This window comes from Oryzias latipes, chromosome 13 (assembly GCF_002234675.1).
Source record: "Oryzias latipes chromosome 13, ASM223467v1".
Lineage (NCBI taxonomy): Eukaryota > Metazoa > Chordata > Actinopteri > Beloniformes > Adrianichthyidae > Oryzias > Oryzias latipes.
The window spans coordinates 17354061-17366711 of record NC_019871.2 but is presented as its reverse complement, the minus strand read 5'-3'; the positions used below and the strand labels follow the sequence as shown (position 1 = coordinate 17366711).

At 36.3% G+C, this 12651-nt stretch overlaps 2 protein-coding genes across 3 annotated transcripts; both read left to right on the top strand.

Annotated features, from left to right (window-relative positions):
- The first annotated feature begins 1457 nt into the window (after positions 1 to 1457).
- dus4l (dihydrouridine synthase 4 like) lies at positions 1458 to 5861 on the top strand. 2 transcript variants are annotated; one of them, XM_011482618.2, is made up of 7 exons: positions 1458 to 1519; positions 1605 to 1709; positions 1789 to 1910; positions 2037 to 2154; positions 3536 to 3658; positions 4293 to 4519; positions 4605 to 5861. In XM_011482618.2, exons 1-7 carry the CDS (start codon positions 1503 to 1505, stop codon positions 4883 to 4885), a joined length of 993 nt encoding a protein of 330 aa, XP_011480920.1. In that variant the 5' UTR covers positions 1458 to 1502; the 3' UTR covers positions 4886 to 5861. The 2 variants fall into 2 exon arrangements, with proteins under 2 accessions (XP_011480920.1, XP_011480921.1); XM_011482619.3 differs by having other exon boundaries at positions 1459 to 1519; positions 1601 to 1709.
- Positions 5862 to 6482: 621 nt separating this feature from the next.
- On the top strand, positions 6483 to 12120 carry bcap29 (B cell receptor associated protein 29). The gene is made up of 8 exons (XM_004075445.4): positions 6483 to 6589; positions 6933 to 7042; positions 7838 to 7938; positions 9459 to 9606; positions 9685 to 9820; positions 10898 to 11000; positions 11110 to 11210; positions 11432 to 12120. Exons 2-8 carry the CDS (start codon positions 6951 to 6953, stop codon positions 11465 to 11467), a joined length of 717 nt encoding a protein of 238 aa, XP_004075493.1. The 5' UTR covers positions 6483 to 6589; positions 6933 to 6950; the 3' UTR covers positions 11468 to 12120.
- The last annotated feature ends 531 nt before the right edge of the window (positions 12121 to 12651 follow it).

The following is a 12651-nucleotide window of genomic DNA, read 5'->3' as shown; positions in this document are numbered from 1 at the left end:
AGTATGTCCCGCTGGAGACAGAGGAGGATGCTGAGCTGGCACACAACTCAGCTTATTGGCTTATTCTGGCACTTTCTGAAGCTTCCATCAATCTTTGTTTAAAAACTTTAATTTTGTTGCTGTTGTTGTTTGCTCTTCAAATGTTCCCTTAAGAATGTCTAAAATAGCACTTTGCTGTTCATTCTAGAGTATTGGTCAATCTAAAGAATTTCGAAACAATGACAAATCTGCTTTTACATTTAGAAAAAATGTCCTTTAAATTTCCAGTTCTACAATTGTACTGCAGTCCCATCTTGTGGCTGGATTAGGTGAATGCATGATGTTTGCTGGATGTCTAAACTAACTTTGACACTACAAAAAATGGGGAAAAGGGGTTCCAACTTTGACGCCCAGTTTGTTATTCATTTGGTTTTGCCCTAATATTTATTTTTAGGTGGGACACGTTTTTTTTCCATTGTTATATTTTTGTTATGTTATGTGTGGATTTTCAGTTTTCGGTATATATCTTACTCCTTAATCTTTATTTTAATTTATTTTATTTAACTTAACCTTGGCATTAGGAGCAGACAGCAAAGTAAGAATTCATTGTGCAAGGCAACCCGTTTCTTACTGTGAATATGACAGTTAAACCCTTTGAATCTTGAATATTCAGCTCACAATTTTATATGCTTTCTTTCTTTTATGCTTTTTTTTTTAAATTAAATGCTGCATTGATCCAATTTAGAAGTTAATATTTTTAAGTAATGACGTGTTTTAATAATTTGTCAGCTGTAGTTACAAACAATTTCTAAGCTGGCAAACACACCAATCAATTAGCAATTTTCAGTATAGCTATTGGTGAACAACAACTTCTAAAATGAATGTCAAATATTTAAATAGTCATTATTTAGATATATAAAAAAGGAAAAGCAAAAAGGAAATGATAGCTGGACGTGAAAAAGGAATGGTACCAATTAAAAGGTTGCTCATGTTTGCTAAGAAACAATCTAACATTATCTATAAATGGCCAATAATAGTAATAAGCATAAAAAAAATAATCACAATAATATAATAATAATGATGTATTTTTTTAGACTCAACTAGACTCACAGTTTAAGAGTAAATTAAAATAATAAAAATTAACAAATAAAATAAATTTCAGAAACTATTTATTTATTCATTTTACAAATCCAGCTGGAATATATTAGAATATCCATGGATGCGTCATTAAAGTCAGTAAAGTAATAATTTGATTAGTTTCTTCCTCAAAATAAATGCTAAATTGTAGATTTTCCCACAGAACTTGAAGGCAGCATGACGTTGCAAATAATCATTCTTTCTTTCTTTTTTGTTGAAAAGAAAAACAGATTTTTTTTAATTTCTTTTTAGTATCATACAATGTTGCATAGTTTTTAATCATTTTAAAATTATCTGCGAAATTTAAAAAAGTTTAATTTTTTTAACCACGTGGGGTGTGACGCAAAAGTTCATAGGTGAAACACGCCCACATCTCCGTCCGTGGCATGGTGTGGTGCTTTAGGTGAGAATTACGACTGATGTGAAGTAATGACAGTAACATAATTTGTTCTTGTGCGAAAAATATTTATTTGAGATTGTGAAGCTAGCTTGTGGCGAACAATGAAGACTGCCTCTGGAAACACGAGCATCATGGATATGTTTGAAGAGGGAAAAGTGGTGAAGATGTGTGCCCCAATGGTTCGATATTCAAAGTAAGTGGTTGTTGTTGTTAATGTTTGCTTGTGCTTAACTGTAACTTTGGGAGTTCAGTTTTCATCCTCTGATTTCCAGGTTGGCCTTCAGGTCTTTGGTCAGGAAGTACAGCTGTGACGTGTGTTTCACCCCCATGATCATTGCTGCAGATTTCTTGAGATCCGTCAAAGCCAGAGACAGCGAGTTCACCACCAACAAAAGTCAGTTCTTAGTTACTGTGGACCAGCAGCTGCTGCTCTTAATGCCTCATTTAACCAGTATACCACTGTCAGCTATGCTGTATGGGACATGATGATGATGATAAATGGTGTTGCTTTTGATTTCAGGTGACCGGCCCCTAATTGTCCAGTTTGCTGCCCAGGACCCCCAGACTCTGGCTGATGCAGCATGTGTGGTGGCACCCTTTTCAGATGGAGTTGACCTCAACTGCGGATGTCCTCAGAGGTGCCACCAATAGCTGAACTGCAACATTTTTTTGTTTGTTTCAGTTTGTTCCTGTAGCACAAATTCATTCATTCTGCTTATTTGTCGTGTTTTCTTTGTGATTCTCCATGTTCAAAGCATGTGTAAAGACTCACTCTGATCATCTTTTGGTCTATTTTAAAAGCATTCCCAGGGGTCTTTTAATTATGATCGTGCCGTTTCTAGCCAAAGTTAAAATAAAACTGTGTTGTTTTCTCGGACATAGTTTCTGCAGAGCGGCAGGAGTTCAATAGAAACTCACCTCTGAGTTGTGGGTGAGGCGCAGAGTAAGCTATCCCCCATTTCCCTTTATTCATCTGTTTACGCTCGCTCCTGCCAGCTTACAGCACCTAACAACCTCAACCTAACATTAGTGGCGCAACAACAATGGCGAGCAATATTTGAGCCACCCAGTCGTATAGTTTTGAGCCAGATGCCAGCTCAAATGAGAAAAATGAAGACGTTAATGGCTCTAGTCGTCTATGAATGGACGCATCAGAATGGAGCGGAGCAGGGAGCTTGTGACCACCCCAGCGTATTCTCTATTTCACAAAGAAGCTTGTTTTTTGGTCTGCTCCTGATTCACAACAATTTCATCATCATTTATTTATTTATTTATTTAAAAAGCACCTTCCACCCCCAGCCAAGGAGGCCCAAAGTGCTGTACACATGGAGGACAAAACATTTTACAATTATAAAACATAAAAGAAATAAAAGCATAAAACAAAATTAAAACATTGTAGAGACATACATAGAAAGAACAAAAAGAATAAGATCAATTTAAAAGAGATTAAAGCCAGCATAATAACAGGGCCAGGCTGATGCTAACAAAATTGAATAAAGAAATACTCAGGAATGCAATTTTAAGTTTAATTTTTGTTATATATGTTCTTCACCATTAGAGAAATGCCACAAGAACATGTTAAAAACACCCAAAGCAGTGGTTTGGACATTACTTACTATAAAAAAAATGTCAAGTTATTGTGTCTGACCATCCTGTTCTCCAATAATGGCTACTGCTGGCCCAGTTTTCGGGTGTCCAACTCCAGGCCTTGAGGGCCAGTATCATACATGTTTTCTAGCTAACCTGCCATTGTTGCCTTTTTTGGCGAAACACACAGGATGCACACGATGCAGATAATCAGCAGCAGAGCTGTAATTAAAAAATGTAAAAAACAAAAACTGCAGGATGCTGACTCTGGACTGGGTTCTGGCCCCTCTGGTGTAGATAATTCCAGATTCTGATGATACAAAACCAGACAGGCTCTCGAGGACTAGTGTTATGCTATTGTTGTTGTTTTTTTAGCCATCTTCTTAGTGTATGCATCTTTCGTTTATGGAATGAAGTTTGTGGTGTTTTCAGATGGGCGATGTCAGCTGGCTATGGCGCTTGCCTCATCAACAAGCCTGAACTTGTTGAAGACATGGTGAGACATGTCAGGAACCAAGTGGACAATCCAGACTACACAGTATCCATCAAAATAAGGTAAATCCTAAAATGTATAACTGATATATATCATAGAAAAAGACACACTAGGTTTACGATCAGTTTATGTCGGACGATAATCAAATAATTCATGTTCCATTAGCTATAACTGGATTGACTTTTTACATGCTCAGTCATTTTTAATGATTAAAAACTATTTAACTTTTTGTTAAATGCAACTTTTTGTTGCAACAATGCTACTCATTTTAAAAAATTATTTTTACATATTTGCCAACACTATTTTGTAGACTTCATTGCTGCTTTTCCTTTTGGCTGTTCCTCTTAGAGGTTGCCACAGCAGTTCCTCATCTAACCCTATCGTCTGCTTCCTCCTCTCTCACACTAACAACTCTCCTGTTTTCATTTAGGTCTCCTTTCTAGTAGCTCCAGCCTCAGTATGCTTTTAGGAACTTAATCATTGGTCCTCCTATGAACATCTCCAAACCATCTCAGCCTGCTTCCCTGCATTCATCTCCAAAGACAGGAACTGTCCCTCTGATGTATTCATTTCTAATCCTGTCTATCATTCCCAAGGAGAACCTCAATGTCTCAACTTTTCTGCCTCCTGTCTCTGAACCTAACATGGGTGCCTCTCATCAGTCCATGGTGTTACAAAGCAGTTCTGCTCCCACAGGATTCACAAAGACTTGAGGCAGACGGTGGATCTGTGTCAGAAGGCCGAATCAGCCGGAGTATCGTGGATAACAGTCCACGGCCGTACAACAGAGGAGCGCCACCAGCCGGTGCACTATGATGCAATAAAGACGATCAAAGACAGTGTATCTGTCCCTGTCATTGCCAATGGAGACATCAAGTACCTCCGGGATGTGGAGTCCACTCACCAGCACACCGGAGTCAACGGTATGTTCGCTGAAAGTAAAAATCAAGTAAAAGTACTTTGTGCCAGGATCCACAGGAAAACAATATTTCTTTGTTTTGTCTTTAGGTGTGATGGCCGCACGGGGGTTGCTAGCCAACCCTGCCATGTTTGCTGGATATGAGGACACTCCTTTGCAGTGTATATGGGACTGGGTGGACATTGCTGTTGAGCAAGGCACTCCATTTTCCTGCTTTCACCACCATCTCATTTACATGCTGGAGAGAGTTAGCTCCCAGCCTGAGAGAAAGGTGTTCAATTCTCTGTCCAGTACCTCTGCAGTAATAGACTACCTCCAGAACACCTATGGGTCAATTCATGACCCAGACACACAAATCTGTCCATTTTGAGGTTTTTATTTGAACTATATTTGTTTTTATGTCAAATAAAGGTGCAATTTTGTTACATTAATTTTCTTGTTTTTCACAGCTTGAGTTTGTGTATTGAGTCAAAAAACCAAACGATCTGGAAATTTCAATCGAAAATCTATTTTCTTGATTGGTAATGATTTCAATAATTTCTTAGTATTTTAATCATAAAGGTGCATTTAAAGAATTTACATATTTTTACATTTACATTAACAATATACCAACTTTTATTATGGCTAATTTAAGACCAGCTAAAGCTCACATCCTGTTCATAACAGATTATTTTTGTGGTCATTTTTTGTATGCCAAAATAGCTAATCATAAGTTATAAGTTACAGATATAAAAATAAGTACAATTGTTATGTTTTAACTTGGACTCATCATAACAAATTGCAAATTGTCTTTATACAATTACTACCCTGTTAAATATTTTATTTCCCAAAGACCCTGAAAGGATATTGACACCAGCTGATTATTTTGAACCAATCCTGTAGAAACCTTTATATATGTATTTTGGAATTGTGCACATTTTGGTCTGGTGTTTCAGACCTGCTACAAAAAATGTTCTCCACCTTTCTTTTTGTTTTAAACATACAGAATTTGGATTTTTGAAAGACAAGTGAGCAAATATTTTCTACTTAATTTAGTTAATTTTCACTTCGGTCAAATATTTTATTCATAAATGTAAATAAACAAATGAAAAACCTTTCTTGCCCAGTTTTATCTGTGAATTTAAAAAGTCTGCTGAATGTATTAAAAACCCAGAGAATTTTAAGGCTTTAAAAATGTGGACATATTTGAAAAATACGATTAAATTATTAGTGATGTTTGTGATTTATAGGAATACAGTCTGTCATTTTTTATTTTATTATTTTAATTTATTGCTATCTTCCCTTGGCAGCTTTGATCTGTTTTGTGTGTTTTATAAAACTGCCAAAATTGCAAATAAAGTCTTTTGGAAAAAAAAACATCTCTGCTAAACATGCCCACTCCGGGGCGTTTCACCACTTTGTGACGTCATGTCACGGTAGTGAAAGAAAAAGCATTTTAAGAGGAAAGCTATCTGTTTTCTTTGAAGTTGACTTGATTTTGTATCCTGTATATCTTCAATAAAGATTTTTGGAAAAAAAAACTTAGGAGGAAAGCGCTTACTTTCAAAATAAAATAATAATGAAACGTAGGTATATTTTAAATGTAAATAAAGGCAAGTATCGCGTTTGCTGATGCTTTTCTCAGACACAATTAGTATATATATTTGTGCAATTACTCATATTCTAATTTTATTTTTAAGAACACGTACCCAATAGCGTTCGATAAACATGTTAATCAAAAATATAAGTTTAACAAAACAGCAGTGGAAAACACACAGGAATCCTGAAAAATGTCCCTCTTTTCCTTACTTTCAAAATAAAACCTGAAATTAACCTTGATGAATCCGATGGTCCATGCAAACGTTGACAACTACGATGAAAATACTTCAAATTATTATAAACACCATATTAAAAAAGTTGATGGCAAACCAACTATAACACTAATCTTGTGTGATACCGAAATTCTAAAAAGGGCTTTTAACTTACTTTTATTACAAAAAACCAAGCCGGAAGCTGGGCTGAAGAAGCAGGGACAGGAAGAGGGAAGCTTAAAGACAGCTACACAAAAGTTACTTCATATTCTATCGAGTTCTGCGTAAGTTGTGCCTTTTGAACAACGTGATTCCAGCGTTCTAACGTTTCGTGTTTCTCCGCTGAGCCTTTTTTTAATTTAACGTTTGCAAATATTTTGTTGCAGAATTTGTTTTACTACTTTAAAACAGCAGAGTCCATATTTTGTGACAAATGTTTATGTTCATTTTAACGAGCCGGACTGTCTGAAGCCTTGGCAATTGTAGTAAATTCTAATTAACAGACGAATTGACTGTTTCGTCTGTTTGCAAAGCCCTAGCGTACTCCCTGAATTTTTACATCTGTGATAGTTTGTGACATATTAACAGACAGACTGAGTGCGCATGCTCACTATTGTTTCTCCTCAGCTTCTTGTTGGAGAGAAGATGACTCTGCAATGGACCGCCGTGGCTCTTTTTCTCTATGCGGAAATCGGCGTCATTCTCATTCTCTGCTTACCCTTCATCTCAGCTAGGAGGTGAAGTTACTCACAACAGGGGTCTGCAGCCTTTAACCCTAAATGAGCCAAATGCTCCAGTTTCTTTGATCAAAGTCTAACATCACACTACACAATACACTTTATTTATGTTTTTGTGGCCATTAAGCGATTAATTTATTACATGGCTTAGCACTAAATTATTTACAATAATAGAATCACAGTAATAAATTATATATTTTATTTAAATCACACTGTGAACTTCTTTTCACACCAAGTGCCTTTCAAAATAAAATGCACAAATAAGATGCATGTCTGCTGCAGCAGATTTGCAGAAAAAAAAATCCAAAAGTCATACAGGTCATTATGATTTTACTGTGGCTTCAGTCTCTTTGTCCTCATACTATTAAATATAAATATGATAACACTGGTGTATAATCCACATTTTTAAATCTCTAAATATATATCCAATTATACACTTTAAGAAATTTGTCTCTGTTGTGCAACAGAAGAGAAGAATGTGATCTGTAAGTTTATTCCTACAGCAGATTACTATTATTTTGCTTAGTTATCTGACATGTTAATTTAAATATAAATAAAAAACTTTATTAACTTAAAAAAATGAACAAAAAAAGCAAGCCTATAAGTGTTGTAAATGGGTCAGATTTTTTCATTAAAGCCAAGGAGCCTCAGTGGAGAGAAAAAGGAGCTGCATGTGGCTCCAAAACCTCCGGCTGCCGACCCCTGGTCCAAACAAACAACAAATAAGTCCTGTGTTTGCCTGGTGATCAGTGTTTAATGTTATAATGAGGGTCTAGATGCATATGTTTGATGCAGGTGGCAGAGCATATTTAAGTTCAGGATCTGGAGTTGGATGGCAAATTTCTGGAACAAAGTGTTTCTCACCATGATCATAATACTCATCATTCTCTTCCTCGGTAAGAATGAAATCATTTGCTTTCTTCTTATTTTATTGAACTCTACCACAGTGTTTTTCAACCTTTTCTGAGCCACGGCACACTTTAACCTTAAAAAAAATCCCGCGGCACACCAGCATCCAAAAATTAAAAAAAAAGGAGAAACTCATAGTCTGTATTGATTTACAGCCCCTCCACAATCTCACATGCATTTTTGAGATAATTGTTACAGAAAAAGCTGGAAACTGCAGCTGTTTTTTTCTAAAAGATGCAATAAAAGTTAAGTTAGAAGATTTAAAAACAGTTTGTGTGTTCGTTAGTTTCAAGAAGTTTAACAACAGATCTCCTTTTGCGCTGTCACTCTCACAACCCAATGCATCATGGGAGATGTAGTGCATAAAATGGCCGAAGATCGGTTTTCGGAGCTTCATTGTTTTGTTCACTTGTTCCACGGTCTGATACCGGATTCTGTGGAAAGCTACACCGCTAAAGACGAGCTTTAGCTGGTATTTCTGTTAGAACTGAGCGACTTTACGAGCTAAATCGGGACAAGGAAGTGAAGACTTTAAGCACTTCTGATTGGTCAGACCGATGACATGTGATTAACCCCCCCAACACGGGACTTTTCCAAAATACAGCCGAAGGTGCAGCTGAATCGCGGTACGTCATTCTTATCAAAATGTCTTTAATAAAATAAAATAAACGCAAAGAAAAGGTATTTTACGATCTTTTATATTCCTAACTCCTCAGTGTTTCATCAGGGCCTGTTTGGATGAACAGAGAGCTAAAATCCTGGAGATGGGAAATGTTTTTAGATCAGTTAATGAGGGCAATTTCCCACGGCACACTTGGCCATCTCCCACGGCACACTAGTGTGCCGCGGCACACTGGTTGAAAAACACTGCCCTACCACATGAGATTTGTCTTGTATTTTATTTTTAATACTTAAACTTCGTTTTTTTTATGGCCACTTTAGTCTGATTTGCATCACCGTGTCGCGCAGCACTTGTTTCATTATTTAGATGATATGTTTTAGGCTAAATAATTAAAAAAATAGTAGTTTATTAAACTTTAAATATTTGTTTTCTATGCATCATAATGTAAACTTATTTTACACATCAAGTTCCTTTCAAAATACAATACAACCTGTGTAAAATAAGATGCATGTCTGCTGCAGCAGATTTACAGAATTAAAATTCAAAATTGAACGCATTGCAATTTGCATTTTGGAGCATTTGATATTATTTATGTTATATTATATATGGTAAGTATGGGAATGTGCATGTTTTATAGTGTAGGCAAGGAGCTAAGAAGGTGGCACATTATAAACCTTCATAAATGTACAGAAATGCTTTAAAAGCTAACACATTACAAGGCTAATGATCAAATTTGATTTTTTTTAAATGCATCTAGAAGAACTGTTCTTAGGAGTATAATGGAAAAGAAAACATTTTCATAGGATTCCAAACTTTTGGTATCTTGTTATTCAGTCTAACAGAGTTGGAGTCACACAGTGATTTTGCATTGCCTCTGTTTTTTAGATGCAGTGCGGGAAGTGAGGAAGTACTCCAGTAAAGACCTCGTGGTAGGTGCCAAGCTGCAACCGAACATGTTTGACCACATGCACATGAAGCTTTTTAGGGCCCAAAGGAACCTCTACATATCGGGCTTTTCGGTCTTCCTCTGGCTGTGAGTCTGCCTCTTAGACCTAAACTTTAATCAAGTTCGAACCGGAATATCACCTAAAGACTTTTGTTTTTTTTGCAGGGTGATGAAGCGACTGATCACTTTAATCAACCAGCTGGCGTCTGCGTCTGCAACAACAGCTGCTCTTCAAGAACAGGCCGCCAATGCTAACCAGACAGCTGAAAAATATATGAAGGACAATGAGCTGCTCAAACAGGTCAACTCCACACGTGTTACACCTTTACCACTTTTTCTCTACCTGTTGTATTATAGTCAACCCTCTTTTTCTTAAAAAATAAATAAAAAGTGTACCCATCTCCTATTTTTGCTACTTGAAGCAGCTCAGCACTGAATTAGGTTAATATTTTATTTGGGGACTTTTTTTGGTTTTTGTTTCATTGTTCAGTTTTGACATGATATTCATCATTATAACTGTATTTCATTTGTAAACTATGACAAAAATTACTCTCAGAGCATCACGCAACTATTAACATGAGATGGATAAGACGTGCCCACAAATTTGACAGCTTTCAAAATTCTAACAACTTTATTGATCCCAGAGGGACAATTCTCTTCAAGTCGCAGACAGTAGCTTTTGCTAAAAATGTACATCACGTAGACACAATAAACAACGAGAGGCTCAATAGTACACAATAAAAATAATGTAAAGTGACAATGGTGTGTGCGTGTTCAGTTGAATGGATCGCACTGATTAGATTAAGTGTGTGTCAGCATTTAGCAGCTGGATTGCCCTGGAGACGAAGGTTGCCTTCCTCCTCTGCATCAAGGGCAGCAAAGTCTACGTTGTTAAGGGAAGCACTCGAACTCTGATCTCGCCGTTTGTTGATCATATAAAGTGACAAATGATCTGATTGTCTGCTCAATGATTTTGGAGGAGACTTTTTTTTGTTTTGTTTCAGTTAGTGAGTGAAACCTGCAGCTGAATGAGAAGGTTATAGCATTTTAAATGAAGGCATCTTTTCTTTTTACATTAACCAAACCAAGTCATTAATTGTTAACAGTTGACATACCCTTTGTCAGAAGAAGTACTCTCCAGCATGTTGTCTGACAGTTATGCTGCTCTTTCCAGTTTGTCAGGAATTTCTTTTAGAATGGAAAAGCAAACATTCTAACAATTTCCAACCCAAAAGTAGAGGAAAACTTGTCTTTTAGAAAGTGTTGGGTCTGTCTCACACACACAAACATGACATTAACGCAATGATTGTTCATTCCAAAAAGACACAGAAGCTCCTGAGTGTATTTTGCTTAGTGTGTGTAACATGATGTGTTACAGACTCTGATGGATGGAAAGGCAGATAAGGCAACAGAAAAGGGAATGGAGCTGCTGCGAACAGAAATGGAGAAGCTGAAGAAAGAACTAAAGACTTCCGGAGATGGTTGGTGTTGTGCATTGATTTTGGAGTTGCTTGTAAGGCCAGGAATGTTAAGATGGATTTGGGAAAACCCAAGATTCCATGCATAGATGTGTAATTGTGGTTTTTGCAGCCCTGGAGAAGTCCCACAAAGAGGCGGACGCAGTGAAAAAGCAGGTGGATGGCCTTGCCAGAGAGTACGACAGGCTGTTGAAGGAACACCAGGAGCTCCAGGTAACACAAGGCTATGGAATGACTGGGCTATTTGGCACATAACAGAACCACAATGACAACAAATGTAAGATGAAGCAGGGTTCAACAGAAGGGATTTACACACGTCAGGGAAACTGTTTTAGTTTGGATCTAAAGCTTAAGAACACATCATGTTTCTCTAGGTTCTGAATGTAGTGTTATATTTAACTTATCTTTTCTCTTTTATGATCTTTTTCTTTCAGAACCTTCAAGACAATGGAAACAAAAAAGAAGACTAATTGTCAGAAGAACAATACAGCAGATCTCGTCACTGTCCGTGCAAAAGCACAACCTGAGCTTCAAAAGAGATGATTGTTGTCAAACATTTACATAAAAAAATACAAGAACATCATTTTAATTTTTTTTTTTCATTTGATGGCAAATTCTGTTATAGTTTGCATGTTAAGCATTGGTGCTCTTTCAGAAATCTTTTCCCCACATTTCTGTTGTTCTTGCAAATATTCTTTACAATTAAAAACAACCCAGTGGATTGTAATAATTGGGGTTTTATGCTTTTAGGCAAGAAATAAAAAAATAAGTGTTAGTAAACCATCATTAAAGTCAATAATAACAGTTGTGAAATCCAGAAAAGAGAGGTTGGTTTTATTTTTTCATAATTTCAACTGCTGCACTGCATTGAAAGGGCTTCTTGTGTTCCCTTGTTTCATGTTTACGTTTGAAATGGAACTGTACGTGTTATTTGATATTTTTTTAATGTATTTCTATTACCCAGATTTAGCATTTGGAGGGAGGAAACAAACTGTAATTACGTGTTTTACAGACTTCCCGGTTCTGTTTGTCAGTGGTTCTTCTTTGGGTTTGTTGCAAACCTGTTCAGATTGCACACGCATGTGCCTTTTAGCTTGTAAAGAAAATAAACATAGTTTGGTTATCCTGTGTTGCATTTATTTTATCACTAAGATGAAGCAAAATGTGACATTTGTAATTTGTTTTATATTCAAAAAAAGAATTTTTGATTTTACAAAGTAGCCCAAGACATTTCACAGTTGGTGGAAGTAAATGCCTGCCATTATTGGGAAAAAATATTAAAAATTGAATGGGTGTTCATTTCAAGAGACACAACTGTAAAGAAAAAAAGAATAAGACTTGATGTCTAAAACATGTACAAATACCTTAATTATTACAGGAAACAACACTTGGTTTATTAACTTTTAATTATTTAAGATGTTTGTTTTTTGGCAAAAGCAGAGGGCTTCCTATCACTTTAATGTCCACTTCCTTGGAACTGATGAACAAGCACTTAGACTGCAAATGAGATTGCTCTAAATCCAACCTTTTCCCCTTTGATTTGATTTGCAGAGGAAGACCAGGTACGGTTCTAATTTGGCTTGAATTGTAACACCACCACTTCTTCAATTTCCATATTTTTAATCCGCTTTAATCAACCTGCTTCCCATCTAAC